We start from the raw sequence: 20147 nt of genomic DNA, 5'->3' as shown, positions 1-20147 counted from the left end.
GCCCAACACACCTGAATCAAATGGTTGTATTACCTCCTCAGTATAAATTCAGCTCCCCCAAAAGGCTCTCAATCATTTGATTACCTGATACAGGTGTGTTGAACCAAAGGCACTTCTTAAAGTTACAGGATACCGGCCCTCACGAAGGGGAATTGCCCACCCCTGGTTTAGTAGATAGTGTTGAAAAGTCATGATTTTACCAGCCATATGAACGTCCTGGGGAGGTTTTTAATTATTTAATCTGTATAAGTCAATGCTGTCTAATAAAAAGAGGGAGGGGACTTGTATAACCAATTTTACCTTAATGTTATAAATGCTAAATTTGCGTTTGCTTCTCCTAATGCAGAAATCTCTATTTTTCTCCATGACGCGCTGTTTAGGTTGAGGGCTGCTGGCCCTTTAAGACGCTCACCGTCGCCTTGGTTACCCGTACAAGTCAGGAAGTAACGCCAAATATCGCTACCAGTTAAACTATCAAGCTGTTATTATCATATTGGGTAATTTCTGTGCCTTCTGCTCCCACTGTTCTTTCGTCGAATCTGAGATTTGTTTGTGTACCGAAGAAAGGTGAGCAAAGACCGACGTCAGCGACTTTGTACCGATGTATCCTGTCCTAACCCTATGCATTAGCAACATTTAGCACCTGTTAGCCGCCGTGCTAACCCTGTAGGTATGAGGTTAAAGCTAAAATTTTGAAAATAAACTCCCTAGGAAACGAAAGGTAAATACGGCTCCTTAGAATCAGTCTGTTTGGTCCGGTCTGTTTTAAATATGGCGTTTTAGTTCACGGGTTTGCTGTCCATGGTGCTGACAACTTATCAGCACCATGGACAGCTTTTATCATGTCTGTTTATTTTAATTATTTTCAGCTATTCACAGCCTTCCTCGGGTATAGCTCGTCTATTGCTGTGACTGCATGCCACAGAAATCATAGCTGCTCTTGAAAAAATAAAACTTTTTTTTCAATCGACTTCTTCAGGACACTAGTCAAATAAATAGTGATTTATATCGGTAAACACATTATACCACAGTACCAACTTTTAATCATGTTATTTGAATTTGCCAATCATCCAATGGAAAAAAGGAATAGATAATACAATTTTGATAGATTTTGGAGGTTTTAAACATCAAAATTAAAATTATTATCATAACAATAAATAGTATGATGAATACCCATCCTTGCTGTGATGTTTACAGATAATATTTTTTTTATATAAAAAGTATTAAGCAGGTGGAGTACAGCTTGTGTAGGTAATGCAGTGTTAAAAATATGAATAGATAAAGTGAAGGTTTCAAACATGGCAGTAACACCTGCTGAGATGGTACTAAAGAATACATGTTGAGACGTGACATAAGACGCATAAGGACAATTGATCACTGTCCTTATGGAAAGTAATGCCCATTAAGGGTCTATTTAGTAAAACAAGGTAACACAATTCACAGGTACACCCACAAACTGGTTTCATCCAAGATTTCTTAGAATAATGTTGTCCAACCTGTTAGTATCCTAGTGTTATAACAAAAAAAAGTATATATATATATATATATATATATATATATATATATATATATATATATATTTTTTTTTTTTTTTTTTTTTTTTTTTTTATATAAGCCTCTCTTATCCAACTATCCATGCTCAAGGTTTAAAATTTGTTGGAAATTCTTGGCACCCTGGAAAACCTGCAGCGATACAGCCCCTAAAAAAACACCAAAAAAAAAAAAACTTAAGTCTGTTTGTCCTTAGACTTAAGTTTTGTAGCCCGTTTATGATAAATGGCTCCCAGTGACCCTTTTTTTGGTTCACCAGTTGTCCTTCCTCCCATTACTATGAAATGGACTTCTGTTTTGGATCTAAGCTGCAAAAATTCTGTCAACCACTTTCATGTGGAAAATGAAGCTGAGAAAACCAGATGGTTAGATATAAGTATTACACGTTTAATTCCAACCTGGTATAAACCTGAAAGTTTATCTGTTCTTCTTGTTTTATCAATTTGTTCTTTTGTGTTTTTCTGCAGAAGATGAGCAAGATAAGTGATGGCAGACAGCCTGTGTCTTGTATAGTCAAACCTCCGGTATATTTTCAAATAGGAGCATCCAAAGCTGGTGTTTGTGTGGTTGATGTCAGCCTGCCCTTTGAAAAACCAGTCAATGTAAGTCAGCCACACAACAGGGAACATATTCAAATATGATAAACATGGTCCACACAGATGTCACTAACACAACGCTCTCTTTTTACCAATTCCTGTTTTGTTTTTTTTAACTCTTCTGTAAAAACAAAGCTGTAATAAGTGTGGTAATGTATGTAGTAATCAATTGAGTTTAACGCACACTGTTGATCTGGAGGACAAGTGTAAGATGGAGTTGGATGGTACATGTTTGTTCTACAATGTTTGAATGAGTTTCCAGCATTGCACTGTTAAAAAAAAACCCCAAAAAGAAATAGATGTGCTAAAAGAAGATGACGTTTGTCCTGAGTCAAGAAAAATCAATCTGGTCCTTTTCTCTGTTTTAGATTGACTCATCAGATTTCCTGCCCTTTTCCCATTAATACGGTAGCTAATTTTTGCTAATATTTGGGTCGGGTTAGTTTATCCCATTTTGATTCATTTTCAGTTATGTTTCAGTACCATCTCAATGGGGCTGGAATCTTTAAAAAGCAGGTGATCCTCAAAGGTTCCATGTAACTGTTACTAATGAAAAAAGGCTGAAAAAGTGAGTCGACCCATAGCAAAGAGCTCTGAGTTGGTCTTGGTGAAAAGGAGCAATAGAGCTTCAGAGATTACAGACATTTTAAGGGCCTGTTTACACACCAAATTTCTAAAAAATGGTGAATATTAAAAAAGATTTGGCTAGCCCTCACATTTGCACTGTAACTGATTCAGTAGAAATTGATGTCAAAACACACAACGTAAAGGTTGTTGATCGGTTTAAAGTTCATCAAATTAGAGTTTCACCATTAACATTTTTATGTTTATGCACAAGGGAGATGTTGAGTTAGATGAAGGGATGATAGACATGGTCTGGAGATATACAGCATAGGCGTGTGTGTGTATTAAAGGATATTTTGCAGAATCTCTTGTTTATTAATGGCAAAGTCACGTTAAGCATTTACATCTTTCCCCCATCAGTAATTTTCATTTACTGTATTTGGATAAAATGGTTTTTCCTTTTGTGTTATTTATTTATCTATTATTATTTTTTTTTTACTTTTGTGATGGTGCAACTATAGCACTTACAGCTGCTTTGATTTATTTCACTGCATGGCTTTTACTGGTCATTTGACTCTACTGCCCAGCTCTAAGTCAGCAGAACTTCCACACTTCCAAACCTGTAGAGTTTTTCTACTTTGTCTTCAGCGCCGTTTCTAAGAATTAAACTTTACGCCAAGTGCTGGAAATCGTAGCCCTCCCACTTACATGTACCCCCATATGGAATTATTGGGGTGGTATTTGCAGATTAAATTTCTCAGGAACGCACGTTCCCTGATGCAGAGGTGGACTGCATCAGACTTACAAGGATAATTTTTACGAACATTTCTGGAAGTTAAGGAGGTCTGTTTAATCTGATGTTCGTAAAAGCCCAGAAGACGTGGCAGAAATTTACGGCAAGTATACAAAAATAAATGGAGACATTTCTAACACTCAGTGAAGGTTAACATACTGGAACTCACGGCTGTCCAGTATGTGGACCCCAGAGATAACCCTCCTGACATTATGCATCCTTCTCTAAACCAACATCTGATTGGACAGATTAAATGGGTTTTCTGTCTGTGGTGAAAACATCACAAATTATGGTTTCAACTGACTGGGTTACGTGTTAGACTTGAATATAACAGAACCTGAACCTCATGTTTCTACAGTACTCAGAGGAGGTTGGAATTTTTAGGCCCTGACCTATTTTATAGCAAGTAGTTGTAATTGCAAAGCTTGTTTTTTTGATGCAGAGTGAGTCCTCATTAACTCAGAGCTTCAGGCTTCAAAGAGTGGTAATGGGAATACATTTTAACATAAAGGAATTAAGTCCAGCAGTTCTTTTTCTTCTATTTTAATGCTGAGGTTTGGCTGCTTCAGTGTTTGTTAAACAGTAGGTTCAAACCACTGCCTGAAGGCTGTTGCTTCAGTGTTTATAATTCACTGTATCATTCACTGATTGTGTTCCAGATTGAGGAAATCACCTTTAAAAACTACTACACTGCTTACATTACTGTGCGTTTGTTGAGGAGGGCCGCAGGGCAGAATGGCCCAACTAAATGGTGCACCGCTTTACGAGACCTGCTCCTGATGGACAACCCCCACACCGAGACGGGGTCCCAAGACTACTTCTCCATCCACAGGAAGCAGGTCAGTCACAGTGTCTGCCTTTGAATAACATAATCTTTTGGATCTTTTGCTGCCTCCGCGACCCGGCCCCGAATAAAGTGGAAGAAAATTACTGTAATAGATGGATGGATCTTTTGACTCAGAAGTCTCACATTCCATTTAGAGCTACTGCTATGCAGCTTTTTGAAGCTAAATCAAATGATGGTCATTTTTACAGCACACCCTCAGGTTTACGAATGATCCAACCTTTTTGATTCAGGTTTGCTGGAGCAGGGATGCATCTATAAATTGTGTGAATGTAGCTCTGCAGGCCTGGATTAGAAGACCTCTGAGTTGTTTAAAACAACACCAATATACATATTTAAATAAGCTATCAAAATAAATTAATAGTAAAATCTAAAACTATTGAGAGGATACATTTGCATATTTGGAGTCCAGTAGACCTTATATGGTCTTGGTCTCGGCCTCTAAATGTCTTGGTCTTGACTACAAACTAGTGTCTCTAATCCATCACATCTGTAACAAATGATTGCATGCCCTCTTCAACAGACACCATGCATCGCAAAGGCCAGTTACTCACCATTAGATAGTTATATCGTTAACCCGAGAAGGCTAAAGAAAAAGAAAGAAACAAGTATGACCGATCTCGGCTTCCTTACCAAAGCTTTATCATCTTTTGTGAAATTAACTGTTAATTTGCATTAAATTCTTTCATTTATTTGCAGCCCCGCATGGCTTTTTAAATTGCTCACATCATGTTTGCGCTCTCTGTAGTGGTGTTTTTTTTATAAAAATGGGAGCTTCCTCTGTTAGCAAAGCAGAAAAGATGAGGAGCTGCGTCTAGAGCCAATTGAAAGACTACTGAACTGATTCAGTTTGCTCTGCATTTTGTGTATTTAACAGCTAGAAACTGTAGAGCTAATTCGGAGAGAATTTTACAGGATTCTATGTAGCCGGGGTGATGCTTAAATCCTTCTAATAAAGTTTCATTGGCCTATTTTAGCAGTCTTTAACTCCAGTCCACCAGAACCACTGCCCTGCAGTTGTTCCATGCATTCTTACTTAGATGCCTTTTTGCATCTAAACGTTGCAAAATAGAAGATTAGGTATTCTGTCACAAGTTCTTTGTTCACGTTTAGCATATTAACCAGTTCAACTAGAAGCATACATGCTTTTCTGTACAGCTAAGACCATCACTGATGCAGCCCACATCCTAACCACGTGAAAACCACGTAGCCTGGTGAAGATGCAGTGAAAAAAAAAAGTGAAAAAGTTTTTCCAGATACTTGCTGGGGGGTAGAGAAAAGCTTCTTTCTGTTAAAGCCTTCTCTGACGCTGAGTAATAGACAACTAAACATAGTTTAAGCCAGCCCAGCTTTTTTACTGTTGCTTTAGTATTTTTTTTAAAGGCTACTTTTTACTTTTACTTGAGTAAAAATATGATGAAGTAGTGTTACTCTTACTTAAAGGTGCTGTAGGAGATCTTGGAAAAATGGTTCCAGCAAGCTATATTTTTGAACATACACAACCATGCCTCTCCCTTCAGACCACCCCTCGAAACCACGCCTTCGAAACACATGACCGCGCATGCTGACTGGAGTGCGTCTGAGCAGCTGAAGCAACATGTAGCTGATCTCGGAGCTGGCAGGGAGACAGGCAGCACTGATGATGAACAGTGCTATGATCACTCCTCTGAAACAGTTTATTAACGCCTAATTTTACTTAAAATGCCGAAGTCTGCTGGCAAAACATGTTCGCTTTTATTATCCTGTTGCATGCAGTTTGGATTACATAAATAAAAAACGCCTTCCATCCACCACGGCAAACTGCGAGAAGGCGACCGGGCCACAGGCTGATGTTCAATGGGATTCTTGGTGACAACACACCACCGGGGTCTGAGTTGCTCTGACAGAAATAATATTTGAAGGCAGGATGGTAATCTGGATGAACTAACTGCACTGACGAAGTTTTCAGACGAAGTTTTCAGGTGGACTTATTTTTTATATAAAAAAAAAAATAATGGCTCGCCATTATTGGTTCCGTCCCGATAGTGGAACCAATAAAAGCGTTGTTGCGGCCAGGACATTTGGGAGATGCACCATTAAATTTTTGTCTGGAAAATATGAGCGAGTATAAATGTAAGTAAATTGGCTATCCAGCCAAGAGTTTTCTCCATGGCTAAAATCAGGGAACATACATGAGGCACAGTGGATTTTGTGCAAGAAGTCATTCAAGCTCAGAACGATGGGAATTAAGGCAGTGGAGTCACACATGCGAAGCACGAAACATATAGCGTCAAAATCGAGTTACCAAGAAACAGCCGGTATTTCTCAGTTTTGTTCCACCCTTGTCTCTGCAACGCCTCCACTTATCACCAAATCAAACATACTAAGAAAACGACACAAAGAAAAATAGCTGCAAAAAAGACTTAGCACTGGTTATGTTGTGGCTTTAAATTTGATTTGTTTTGTTCCCTGCTAAAACAAAGTTTGTGAATTAAGTTAAATAATTGTTCAAATATATCTGTAATCTGTGTGTTTTTAGCTTTCTTCCTGTATGAGAAGCTTTTCAAAATTTGAAACATTAGTGCAGTGGTTTATGTTATAATAAACCTTTGGGGTAAGTTGTCGCAAGCTGGTTTTTCTTGTATTTCTTGTTAATTTGGTCTTACATTTTTATTTGAAGTGGCATTAAAAAGTCTTAAAAAGTCTTGAATTTAACTTGCCTTATGCTGTGGGAACCCTGTGGTGACATAGTGAGAATAAAAACAATTGATTCAGTTATAGGGGCATAAGGACCAGATCAGGGTGTTAACCTTCTGCCTTCAACTAACCCAGGTTTTGGCAAGGGGGGTCAGAGAGTTAGAGAGAGAGGAATTACATACCATGAACTATCTAGACTCTTGAAGCATCTAGACTCTTTTTGTTTTTAGGTATTATATCATAACATTACTGTATGTGTTATTTCTACACTGTATTTCTTTGTTTTGGGTACAGATTTGTGGAGACCTTCACAGCCTTTCTGCCGTGTTAATTAGTGAAAGACAAACGCTGCCAAGGTAGAACAGGGCTGAACACCATGCAATGAGGGCTGTATGTTTTCTTGTTCTCATTTTATTTTCTAAAGTAAAATAAAATACGGACTCAGTGAAATCTATCGATCTCTGTTTATTGAACTGGACTGTAGAATTGAACACCTTTTTCCCACAACACTCTCCAAACATGAATGTTTACTCCATTGTTGGCTTCAGATATTGGCAACAGAAATTAATCGCGCTGCTTCCTGCCCACTCTTGTTTGTTCCACCTGCACCTTTGAAAACAGTCCGCATATTCATGTCACGCCTACTACAATGATGATTGTCACCTCTATGACCCGCCCCCTCGGTGTTTAATCGGCATGCATGTTACCTATGCTTTTTGTTTGGATTGGTTGAATTGTGTGATTGACAGATCAAAGATGGGAATGCTAAACAAGTTGGACACACAAAATAAACACTTTCCAGTCCAGGGCGGGCACAGCTGCCTCTCTAGGTGCCCATTCCTGCCCCTGCTGCCAGGAATGTAACAAATCAAACCTTCTTTAGTTGAAATCATAAGGGTTTTATGAAAATAGTGTTATCTATTTGCTCCATCATGATCAGAACCGGATCTGACTGAGATGTAAATGGTTCATTATATCACTATGTTTTTCTTTAAAGTCACTCATTTGAAGCCCTTCTCAAAGAACCAATCAGCGATTCTGTTTTCTCACTGGAATCTTGAGTTGTAAGATTTTCACTTTATCTAAAGTATAAAAATATGGAAACATCTTGTCACTGAAGGTGTGTGTGAAGGTGTGTATGTTTGTGTTAGTGGCCAGATCAGAGAAGGACAGCTTTCCTCTGTCCCAGTCCAGATTCACTCTGATCCTCTGGAGCTCCCTCGGTACGAGAACTGTTGATGAACCTGGTAACCAAGCTGATAACTGATCTTCTGTAAGCATTAATCCCCATAGCCCAGACTTGATGTTCCGCCTCCTGTTGACAGACTCTTCTAACACACCGAGTGTCCAAACCTGACTCTCTCCAACATCAACATCCCAGCTGTGATTTCCTGAGTTGAAGCCCTCCGAACTCAGGACAGACCACCATATATCCAACCTCTCCGGGTTGTCAGGAAGCTGCTGTCTCACTCCTGATCTCATACTGGTCAGATCTTCAGATAAAATAAGCTTTGGATGCGCAGTGTTTGGGTCCAGGATGAGAGGAGTGTAGGACACCATGTTCTTCATGTTGCTCCAGATGTTGAAGGCCAGGTTGCCCAGATGTTTGGCCTGGTCTATCAGAGCTCCTGAGGGCAGCTGTGGATCCTCCAGCAGGGGGCAGCGCTGGACTCTTTCCACTGCAGCCTTGTAGTTGTGCAGGAATGAGACGTCTTCAGCTCTCAGCTCCTCCTCTGTGGCTCTGACTGTGTCTGAAAGAGCTGCTATCTCTCTGCTCAGAGCCTCCATCTTCTCCTTCATCATCCCTCTCTTCTGCTCCTCTTCCTCCCTCAGTGCAGCCAGCCTGGCCTCCTCTTCCTCTGCTAGAAACTGATTAAGCTTCTTAAACTGCTCCTTAATCAGCCTCTCTGTGTGTCTGGCCTGGACCTTCATGTGTTCTGCTGTCTGATCAAACTCCTCTTGAACTTTCTTCCTGAGCTCCAGCTTCTTCTTCAAAGCTTCCAGAGTTTCCTGAAGTTTCTTCTTGTGTTGCTGAGCAGCTTCATCGATGGGTCTGAATCTGTGCTCGGCGTGTTTCTCTGAATCTCTGCAGATGAGACACACTGGCTGCTGATGGTCCAGACAGAAGAGTCTGAGTTTCTCAGAGTGCAGACTGCAGAGATCCTCTGAAGCTCTCTGCTCTCTCTGCTGTAAGAAGGTCTCACACAGGTTCTTCAGAGCCAGATTGAATGGTGGATATTCCCTTGAAGATCTCCTCTTACAAACTGGACACTCTTTCCCTGGTTTCTCTCTCCACCAGTTCTTCAGACACTCCTTACAGAAGCTGTGACTACATGACAGAACAACTGGATCCTTAAAGACGTCCTGACAGACCGGACAGCAGAGATCCTCCTCTAACCTGGAAGCCATTTAGTCTCTGAGTGAAGCTGAAAACACAAAAGGTCCAGTCAGTCATGGCTCCATTCTCTCCTCAAGATGAAATAGGAGGTTTAGTCTTAAGCTGATCTTGATCATCCATGTCTCTGTGTCATAAGAATTACAAGCCGCTTCCTGTTTCACCTCAGGGGAGTTGGACAAAGGGAGGAGCTCAAACCTGTTTGACTTCTACTGACTAATCATGTTCAAACTTGTACCTGATATTTTTCAGAGCCTGTCAGAACATTTAATTTGCAACGCTAAGAATCACACAACCTTTAATTCATAATGCTACCTGATTGGTCTCAGTTTTTACTACAGCACCAGTTTTACAGCAGAACTACCCTTTTGTCACTCGTTCAAAGAGTTCTTCTTGCCACCCGGGTAAATGGTCCATCCGCCTGGATTCAGATACTAATAATGCAAAGACAGAAACAGTCACTTTCTTTCAGATGTATAGGTTTATGGTTTATTCCCATAGGGATACAACAAATTTTGTGACGCCTTAAAAACTTAAAAAATATGAAGTTTGTTTGGAAAGATGAGAATTTAATCTTTGGTTTTAGCTGAAGGTGTAAATCTCTCTGCCTCTTTAAGCCTTAAGCAACACGATAGATGCTGGTAGTCGACTATCAAGTAGCCAGGTTGGTTCAAATAGTGGAGAATGAAATCACCTTCCTTTAAAGGCTGGAGGGTTTAGATTTAGGGACATGTAGAAGTGTTATCAAATGTAGTGAGCTTATGATAAATGTGATACACGTGATCCTGGTCTCCTACTAATTATTAGGGTTATTATAATAGGAGGAGACCCAGAACTCACCCTGAGAACTTGTATTAATACTGTAAAATGTCCAAACCTTCTCACGATGAACACCGACCATTTACCTCTGCATATTTTTATTATTGTCATACTTTAGTTATTACTTAAACTTTGTGTACATTTTCCAAGAGCTGCCACCGGTAGCCTGTGTAATTTTTTTAACCTATTTATAAGGTCAGTCCATCTCTGCATTGAGTGCAGTAATCCAGGTCAACTAATGTGTAGTCTTTCCTTAGCTCTCTACTGTGCAGATATTTTTATATCTAAAGGAAACATATTCCAGGCAATTCCAACATTTTTTATGCACTTTTGTACTATATATATTTTTTTTATATTGTCTGTTGTATTTTTATCTTTAACGGCATCATTCTTTAACTCTTTGTACTCTTTGTACTTTGTATATGAGCTACTGGATCTAGAATTTCCCTGAAGGAATAATTCCAAGGGATAAATAAAATTGAGTCTAAGCCTAAGTCTACCATCTCTTTTAGTGAGTAACTCTGATTTGTCCTTTTCTCACAAATTTCATTCAACTTCTATCTCTGTATTCACTGTAACTTGGATGTTTAGAAATCTAAAACCTTCCCCTCCCTGGGGAAATAGTTTATATTTTTGTAGAGAAGGAAGATGGACCAACCCTGCTGCTTCTTTTCATTTTCTCCTTTTTTGTTCCCTTGTGATCTTACAGATGCTGGTGGAGGCAGATCATGTTGTGTCGGTGAGGCTGATCCTAAGACAGCCGTCCTCCGGCTGGCTCAACTTCAGCCTGGAAGAGATCAAAATATTCCCGCAAGTGGAGCCGGTCAGCCTTTCATTTATTTTTCCTCTTAGTATTTGGAAATAGTGGAAAAAATTGATGTGATCTTATAAGAGATTCAAAGTTGTTCTTCTTTATGACCACTAGATGTCGCCAGTATGAAACCTATATATTTATTTTATCTCCTGCAGGAGCCAGAGAAGGAGGTCTCTGATTTGCTGTCTGATCTTACTCTTGTTGATCAACACCCTGATGTAGAGGTAAAAACTTGATTCCAAAGTGTCGATAAATAGTTAGATTTTTATTTTACATATTTGATGCGGGTTCACAGGCTCCTTATTTTACTTCCTCTTCTGTATCCAAACCAAGTTGACGCACCCCCAATACCCCAGCTTTTAAAAGAACAGAACAAAATGCAACAGTCTTTTTTTATAGCCATGTTAATGGCAGCGTCTTTGATCATATCCCCAAATATCCAGAACAAACATAATAAAAAAAACTACATTTACAATAACACAATCCTATTATCATAGCAAATGTTATGGAAATCTAATTAGAACTGAATTTGAATTAAAATGTAATAACGTTAGACATTATTCACAGCGGGATCCTGAGGATTTTCAGGTGCAGCTGTGGCTCAGCCTGGAGCGAGGTAAAGACAGACTCAGATCAGTCAAACCTGGACAGACGACCTCAAATGGCTCTGAAGATGGATTCACAGATTAAACTCTGATAATCTACCTGCCTGTGTGTTTCTGATTTACTTATTACTAGATTCTTAATCAGACTCAATTGTGCCTGAAAATAGAAGCACTAAGAAGTTTAACTTGATTTGTGTCCAATGATGACAGATGGAGACTTTGCTAGAGAGCGCAGACCTTAATAAAGCTGTAATTAATCAGAGAAATAAGAATTTATTTCCAGAGAATTTCACAGCCTTTGAGTACCTATCTAGAAAGCTTTGTCTGTAGGTAAACCTGTCTATGGCAACACACCTCATCTCTACTCACCCCTGACCACCACTGGTTGCTGGTTTCGCCTTGTCCGGTCTTAATATGGGCATTTTTAAAATTAACCACACTTATCTCAAACAAATTATCTCCTGAAAAGGATTACAGCTCTGTGCATGAGCATAGTCAAGAAATCGTGTCGACAATCTGCTTCCCCAGCAGCGGTTTGGGCATGATATGCACATCAATGCTTGTACTCTAGCACCTTGGACTGTTTGTTCATTTGAACTAGAGACAAAAAGCTAGGTGGCATATACAGTACCAGGCATATAAGAAGGTAACTTCTTCTATATTGCATCTTAAAATGAATTGTAGAAGAAGACTCATTCTAAATAAATACATTTTTTGTGTGAATATATTTTTATTTAATAAAGTTGTAGTTTTTGATTATAATTTTAAAAAGACATTATTATTTGTAGATCTTTATTCTGTGGATAAATAAATGTAACTATGTAATTATCAGATCGCCATTAATTTTTTCATCTAGTCCCCCTTCAGGGGGTGGGTGTGCATTTTGGGAATCCCTTGTTTAGAAGATTCCTCCCCACCAAACACAACCTTTTCAACAGTTGAACAAAGAAAATTCAGCAGCAAAAACATTTCATATAGCCATAAGATAAATCCTGTACATGACAAAAAAGATGAATAAAATTAAAGGGAAACTCCGATTTTTTTCACATTGGTGCCTTGATTTTACCTTATTACATCATGTTCTACTCACCCATATGAGTTTTGTGTCATTTGGAGCTGTTCTGAAGATATTTCGATAGGTTATATCCAAGTAACGTCTTCCTATGGGCAGCGAGTTGAAGGCACAACCTAAACTGTTCATAATTTATTCTTTATGGTACGCCAGCATTCATAACATGTAGGCGAATCACTGTCCCCGTGGTTATATTTTTTTTATATTTATATCCTTTAAAAACAAAGCGGAGCGTGTATGACGTCATCCATTCGCCAGACTGGAGTTGTGACAGGCAGCCTGGGCCACAGGCGACTACGTTCTACCCCTTCTATTCATTCTAGCTAATCTGAATCGTTCAATTCCATTTGGAGAGCGAGATCATCTGTGATAGTAGCACTAGACATCTTCCAGGCATGTGAGGAAAACTAGCAGCAGTTCAGCGGACAGGATGAATGAACGGTAGCCGACGCGTGCGGATGACGTCATACACTCCAAATGACACAAAACTCATATGGGAGAGTAGAACATGATGTAATAACGTAAAATCAAGGGCCACATGTAAATAAACCGGCGTTCCCCTTTAAATGTAATCATATCTCCAGTACCACAAACCCTCATAAATGGGTGCAGGGCCTCCTTGGGAACTACTTCCCTAAAGGAAGTTCATCCATCCATCCATCCATCCATCCATCCATCCATTTTCTAACACACTTACTCCCAAGTGGGTTTGCAAGGGGTGCCAGTGCCTATCTCCAGCTGTCCCTAAAGGAAGCTGCGCCTTTTAAATACTTTATTTCCAAATTTAATGTGACAATGTGTGTTTAAATAAAAAAAATATATATAGATATTTTCTTAATCATTTACTTACTATTCAGGTTTAATAAACCTACTGATTCGAAAAAAAAATGACAGACAATTAAAAATGTTGTTTCAGTTTAGATTATGATGTATAATGGGAAGTAAAATGTTGAGATTTTCTGAATAGATCTTCAGTTTAACTGCTATGTCTTCTGCTGCAGGGCCTCCTAGACCCTCAGACTGTTTCCTCCAGCATCCAGCAGATGTGGGCTTTGACTGAAGTGATGCAGACCAACCAAACCACAGCCACCATTGGGCGTTTTGATGTGAGTTCTTCATTCCCAGTTCAGTGTGCAACATCCAGTATTTAAACTGTCTGTTGGTAGGATGAACAGATTTATAAATTCAAAAAGCTTTTGAAGAATACTTTCTGTTATCAGTTAGGAGGTACCCCATAGTGTACACCTGGGTAGATCAGCACAGCAGCACCTCACTTTATGATTAGCATGAAAATGGAATGTGAACAGATGTGATTAAAGAAGTTTAACATCTTTGGGCAAATTAAGCTATAGAGTGAGCTACACTGCAGCACTTTCAGTACTAAAATCTATACGTTTTTTGGATGGGAAATTAAGAGCATATAAAATACCTATCAGTAGTTTGATCTCCAAGAAGTCTTGGAAAAGAGGAATCATTTCATGTTTTGTTTTCCTGCAGGTTGATGGATGCTATGACATAGACTTACTGTCCCTGGATTAATGTGAGACGGAAGATCAGAGTAACAGCATGAAGATGGAGAACATCAGGAAAAAAAATTGTTGAGCTCACATTCACATTACATGATGATAAAAGTATGCATATACACTCACCCGGCCACTTTATTAGGTACCCCATGCTAGTAACGGGTTGGACCCCCTTTTGCCTTCAGAACTGCCTCAATTCTTCGTGGCATAGATTCAACAAGGTGCTGGAAGCATTCCTCAGGGAGTTTGGTCCATATTGACATCTGCATCACAAAGTTGCCGCAGATTTGTCGGCTGCACATCCATGATGCAAATCTCCCGTTCCACCACATCCCAAAGATGCTCTATTGGATTGAGATCTGGTGACTGTGGAGGCCATTTTGAGTACAGTGAACTCATTGTCATGTTCAAGAAACCAGTCTGATATGATTCCAGCTTTATGACATGGCGCATTATCCTGCTGAAAGTAGCCATCAGAAGTTGGGTACATTGTGGTCATAAAGGGATGGACATGGTCAGCAACAATACTCAGGTAGGCTGTGGCGTTGCAACGATGCTCAATTGGTACCAAGGGACCCAAAGAGTGCCAAGAAAATATTCCCCACACCATGACACCACCACCACCAGCCTGAACCGTTGATACAAGGCAGGATGGATCCATGCTTTCATGTTGTAGGCCAAATTCTGACCCTACCATCCGAATGTCGCAGCAGAAATCGAGACTCATCAGACCAGGCAAACGTTTTTCCAATCTTCTATTGTCCAATTTCGATGAGCTTGTGCAAATTGTAGCCTCAGTTTCCTGTTCTTAGCTGAAAGGAGTGGCACCTGGTGTGGTCTTCTGCTGCTGTAGCCCATCTGCCTCAAAGTTCGACGTACTGTGCGTTCAGAGATGCTCTTCTGCCCACCTTGGTTGTAACGGGTGGTTATTTGAGTCACTGTTGCCCTTCTATCAGCTCGAACCAGTCTGGCCATTCTCCTCTGACCTCTGGCATCAACAAGGCATTTCCGCCCACAGAACTGCCACTCACTGGATGTTTTTTCTTTTTCGGACCATTCTCTGTAAACCCTAGAGATGGTTGTGCGTGAAAATCCCAGTAGATCAGCAGTTTCTGAAATACTCAGACCAGCCCTTCTGGCACCAACAATCATGCCACATTCAAAGTCACTCAAATCACCTTTCTTCCCCATACGGATGCTCGGTTTGAACTGCAGGAGATTGTCTTGACCATGTCTACGTGCCTAAATGCACTGAGTTGCCGCCATGTGATTTGCTGCTTAGAAATTAAGTGTTAACGAGCAGTTGGACAGGTGTATCTAATAAAGTGGCCGGTGAGTGTAAGTGTTCCAGGTTAGTGCATCAAACTTTAACCAACCAGTATCACCCCCACTCCTCAGACTGCAGTTTCAATCTGATTAAAACTGAACTCAGACTAAAGTTTAAATCTGATTCGGATTTTATTCATATATTTAGACTATTTCTTTTTCATTTATTCTTAAGTAATCCTTTCTTTATCATTTTTAGCACATCTCATACTTTAATTTAAATGAATTAGAACTAGTTGTGTTTTCAGTGTAAATAATTCAGAAATCTAAAGTGAAAGTAAACCGTATGAAATATTTTATGCTAAAACTTAAGAGGGTAAAGCCAGTTTTCACAGTTAACTTTTAGAATTTTTATTTCTTATCACTCAAATGAATCAAAATGGGATTCACTGCTTATTTCATCTAAGGAAAATATTGAGTTTGACAGATTGACAATCAACCAGCGGTTATTAGGCTACTGTGAAAGTGCTGCAGATGAGACGTCCCAGTTAACGGGTTAACTGAAAATATTTCTGCACATATTCTTTGTGACACGTGTTAATGAACACACCTTCATATGTTTAGGGTTATATAATGAAGGTTTCAGCCTTTTGTGAAACCTGCATTTTTTGTATTTCTTTTTCTGTATATTTTTGTTGTTTGGAAAATGCATTTAATTTGTCTGCAATAAAGATTATTTAAAAAGCCTTAGGCTAATGACTGCCCAGTGGTATATTTTTTATTCTATTTGATTATAACTGCATTAAATGTGGCACTATCAGCACTTAATGACAACAACATTTCAGAAAGTAGTGGCTGAGCACAGGACCTTGATGTTGGTACCCTGAACAGAATTGGTAGGCTTCCACTAGTAAAGGATATTACTGTAAGCCATATAATTATTATTATCAACATCAAAACAAAAATTGTAACCAAGGTTGGATTCTTATTTTCAGAAAATTGAAAATACAAATACCATTTGAATTCCTTGTAAACATTCAGGATTTTTGGTGGATAATCCAGGTCCAGAAAAAAAAGCTATATAGACATTAGTTCCAATAATGTGTATTTTCAGCTCCACAACAAAGCTAAACACTTGGTTAAGGGAGCAGGATGAATGAAAAGAAGGCAAGGTTTTTATTTTTTGTGGACCTTGAACTCCACCTGTGTGTTTTTCACATATTAAGCTGCATCTAAAATGTACATGTAAAATATAGCACAGATAAGAAACGGTGGTGGTCTGGGGGGGGGTCATCATGCTACTTAGGATAACCTTGACTGTGCTCCTTCAGCTTTGCAAAACATTCATCCTGTAAATATACAACTGGAATTGTAAAGGACATACCCTGTACTTGGTTCTAGGATGAGCAGCATATGTTTTTTTTTTTTTTGTAAAAGCCACCTACAGTATGTGGAATATCTATAAAACTGTGTGTGTTTGAAGTTTATATATTATGGTTAATTTATTAAAACTACACTGAAGCATTAGTGTAACATAATGCATAGCATCAGTATCAACTAATTATATCAATACGTTTCTTCTAATTGTCTTTTCTCTCAGTATGAGTTTTTCAGATTGAATGTTTTTGGAATTTTCATAAGGTGTTCTGGTCAGAAGTTGTTTCTGTTCTTGTACTGTACCATTGAAAATGGTGTCCCACAGCTGGGGAGACCTATGTAGATTTCCAACTAATTCTGCAGGCAAAAAAGATCTTCCCTCTTATTCTGTAAAAGAGAATTGCTCTTTTCTTACATAGAATGTATTGGCCCTAATGCAGACTTGAAGGAAGCCTGTACATGTCATGCTAGGCAAATGCTAAGCTAATAGCCTGATTAAAACCACATAAAAAAACTGAAAGGTTGTGTAAACCACATAATTCATGCTGTAGCAGAGATCAAGTAGTGCTACGGAGAGAATCAAAATCGACAAAGTACAACAGCATAACAGGATGTGATTTAATACACCTCATCCACAGTTACTCTTTCTGTTTACGCTTTACCACCCCTTTAACACAGAATCTGCATCATCTATTTGATGCTGTGTCTTTGTCTTCAGACAACCATATTTATAAAGTCCTAACAAAACCTTGTTATTTTTGATGAAAACATTGTATTTGACGAGCACATTGCAGAGTTTACTTGCGTGCACTTTTTATATCTCAGAAGAATAACTAAGATCAGGCAAATGTAGTTTTAGAAGGATGCTGAAGTTCCTCTTCAGGTTTTGTTGCATCTTGCTTTGAAAACTGCAACGGCCTTCTGTCAGGACTGGGTAAAAAATGTGTCAGAGCTCTTCAGATGGTGCAAAACTGCTGATCGTATGAGCTTATTATCTGAATCAAGAGCTGGCTGCTCTTGAATGGCTTTCTCGTCAGGTTCTAACCGGCTTCACGATGCTCTTGTAAGTCTAGAAAATTCTTCATGGACTTGCACCGTCCTTTATTTATTTAAATGATCTCTTATGTAACATCTTGGGCCATCTGTTCTCAAGGAACTGTCCTTCTATTTGTGCCTAATGTCAGGAAAGAACGTTAGTCATCCAGAATTTCCATTATGGACATATAAACCTAGGAGCAGCGTTCCTCAGCTCTGTAGATGTTTTTTTTATTAAAACTAAATACCCATTTTTCCCCCTTTATTTTTCATGAGTTTCATTGATTATTTAAATGTATTTACCTTTTATTCTTAATGTTTGTTCAATATACCCATAAAACATTTTGAAAGCACTTTATAAATGATTAAAAGCATTTTATAGATACATTTATAATTCAAATTATGATTATTTACCCAAAAACAATCTCATTATCAAATGTATATGTCTAAGCTTAGCATGATCATAGATGGAAAAGAGGAAAAGAAGATTACTTAATTCTGCTACCTGCTTTGTCTTCAGACTCACATTCAGAACATTTATTAGAAATAAAACACAGCCTTCTTTTACACGATCTGCTGTTTTATTGTGTTACATACAGTTTAAGGTTTAAAAGTAACAAAAAAATGTAGCATCAGCACAAATTGTTATGCATATCTAAAAAAAAAAAGAAGAAGAAACAAGCATTAAGGTCAGAATTATTCATTTTCAGTTTTCTGTTTAAAAACAGCTGAGGATCAAACTAATTAACAGCTTTCAGGATTGAATGTGATTTATTCTCCATGAAGAAAATACTACTGTTTAGTTACTGAAATGTTCATTGGTAAGATACTAATCCCAGTGTCAGTATAAAAGTATGGAAACATTCTCTCAGAGAAAGGGTGTCTGAAGCTGTGGAATTGTGTGTCAGTGTCCAGATCTGTGAAGGAAAGCCTTCCTTTCTTCATGTCCAGTTTGACTTTGATCTTCTGGAGCTTCTTCTGGATATGAAGGTCATTGGGAACAGCTGGTGGTGACCATGTTGTGTATTTACCTTGAATAAACCATATGACCCACAACCTAGACCATATGTCTCCCTTCCTCTGGACAGAATCTGCTAACACGCCAAGCATCCACACTTCACTGTCTCCAACATCAACATTCCAGCTGTGGTTCCCTGAGGTAAAGCCCTCAGAGCTCAGGACAGAACATCTTTTATCAAATCTCTTTGGATTGTCTGGAAGCTCCTGTTTTTCTCCTCCCCTCAAACTGGTCAGATCTTCAGACAGGATAAGGTATGGGTGAGCAGTGTTTGGGTCCAGGATGAGAGGAGTGTAGGACACCATGTTCTTCATGTTGCTCCAGATGTTGAAGGCCAGGTTGCCCAGATGTTTGGCCTGGTCTATCAGAGCTCCTGAGGGCAGCTGTGGATCCTCCAGCAGGGGGCAGCGCTGGACTCTTTCCACTGCAGCCTTGTAGTTGTGCAGGAATGAGACGTCTTCAGCTCTCAGCTCCTCCTCTGTGGCTCTGACTGTGTCTGAAAGAGCTGCTATCTCTCTGCTCAGAGCCTCCATCTTCTCCTTCATCATCCCTCTCTTCTGCTCCTCTTCCTCCCTCAGTGCAGCCAGCCTGGCCTCCTCTTCCTCTGCTAGAAACTGGTGAAGCTTCTTAAACTGCTCCTTAATCAGCCTCTCTGTGTGTCGGGCCTGGACCTTCATGTGTTCTGCTGTCTGATCAAACTCCTCTTGAACTTTTTTCCTGACCTCCAGCTTCTTCTTGATGGTTTCTAGAGATGAACAGAGATTCACTCTGTGATCCTGTGCAGCTTCATCTATGGGTGTAAAGCTGTGGCTTTTATGGAGTTTGGAATCTCTGCAGACGAGACACACTGGCTGCTGATGGTCCAGACAGAAGAGTCTGAGTTTCTCAGAGTGCAGACTGCAGAGATCCTCTGAAGCTCTTTCTTTGCGGATGGACTCACATAGATTCTTCAAAACCAAATTCCTTGGAGGATCTTTGCTGAAAGATATTCTTCGACAATTTGGACACTCCCGAGTTGGTTTATCTTTCCAGAACTTTTTAACACACTCCATACAGAAGCTGTAGCTACATGTCAGAACAACTGGATCCTTAGAGACGTCCTGACAGACCGGACAGCAGAGATCCTCCTCTAACCTGGAAGCCATTCAGTCTCTGAGTGAAGCTGAAAAAATCGAGGACAAATTATTAAAGGGGAAGTC

General features: G+C 39.3%; 3 protein-coding genes across 3 annotated transcripts in view; 1 reads left to right on the top strand and 2 right to left on the bottom strand.

The window, feature by feature from the left end:
• The first annotated feature begins 412 nt into the window (after window positions 1-412).
• On the top strand, window positions 413-15725 carry nicn1 (nicolin 1). Its single transcript, XM_038301797.1, has 8 exons — window positions 413-567; window positions 2019-2153; window positions 4164-4343; window positions 10948-11061; window positions 11208-11276; window positions 13731-13835; window positions 14227-14369; window positions 15592-15725. The coding sequence occupies exons 2-7, from the start codon at window positions 2022-2024 to the stop codon at window positions 14266-14268; spliced, it is 642 nt and encodes a 213-aa protein (XP_038157725.1). The 5' UTR covers window positions 413-567; window positions 2019-2021; the 3' UTR covers window positions 14269-14369; window positions 15592-15725.
• The window catches only part of LOC119794307 (nuclear factor 7, brain-like), a 112233-nt gene continuing 99663 nt past the window's right edge, over window positions 7578-20147 (bottom strand). The window contains exon 2 of the mRNA XM_038301795.1: window positions 7578-9450. Coding sequence (XP_038157723.1) covers window positions 8054-9433 — 1380 coding nt within the window. The 5' untranslated portion in view covers window positions 9434-9450 and the 3' untranslated portion in view covers window positions 7578-8053. The remainder of the gene's footprint in view (window positions 9451-20147) is intronic.
• On the bottom strand, window positions 18708-20106 carry LOC119794309 (nuclear factor 7, brain-like). The gene has a single exon (XM_038301796.1). It carries the CDS (start codon window positions 20091-20093, stop codon window positions 18723-18725), a length of 1371 nt encoding a protein of 456 aa, XP_038157724.1. The 5' UTR covers window positions 20094-20106; the 3' UTR covers window positions 18708-18722.

Source organism: Cyprinodon tularosa, unplaced genomic scaffold (assembly GCF_016077235.1).
Source record: "Cyprinodon tularosa strain WSP-4 unplaced genomic scaffold, ASM1607723v1 ctg474, whole genome shotgun sequence".
Taxonomy (NCBI): domain Eukaryota; kingdom Metazoa; phylum Chordata; class Actinopteri; order Cyprinodontiformes; family Cyprinodontidae; genus Cyprinodon; species Cyprinodon tularosa.
Note: the sequence above shows the minus strand (reverse complement) of the source record. Positions and strands in the feature narration are given on the sequence as shown.

Coding starts and splice junctions, on each gene's coding strand:
- nicn1 (XM_038301797.1), top strand. CDS start 2,022: ATGAGCAAGATAAGTGATGGCAGACAGCCTGTGTCTTGTATAGTCAAA. Junction 2,154..4,163: donor CCTTTGAAAAACCAGTCAAT/GTAAGTCAGCCA, acceptor ATTGTGTTCCAG/ATTGAGGAAATCACCTTTAA. Junction 4,344..10,947: donor TCTCCATCCACAGGAAGCAG/GTCAGTCACAGT, acceptor GTGATCTTACAG/ATGCTGGTGGAGGCAGATCA.
- LOC119794309 (XM_038301796.1), bottom strand. CDS start 20,093: ATGGCTTCCAGGTTAGAGGAGGATCTCTGCTGTCCGGTCTGTCAGGAC.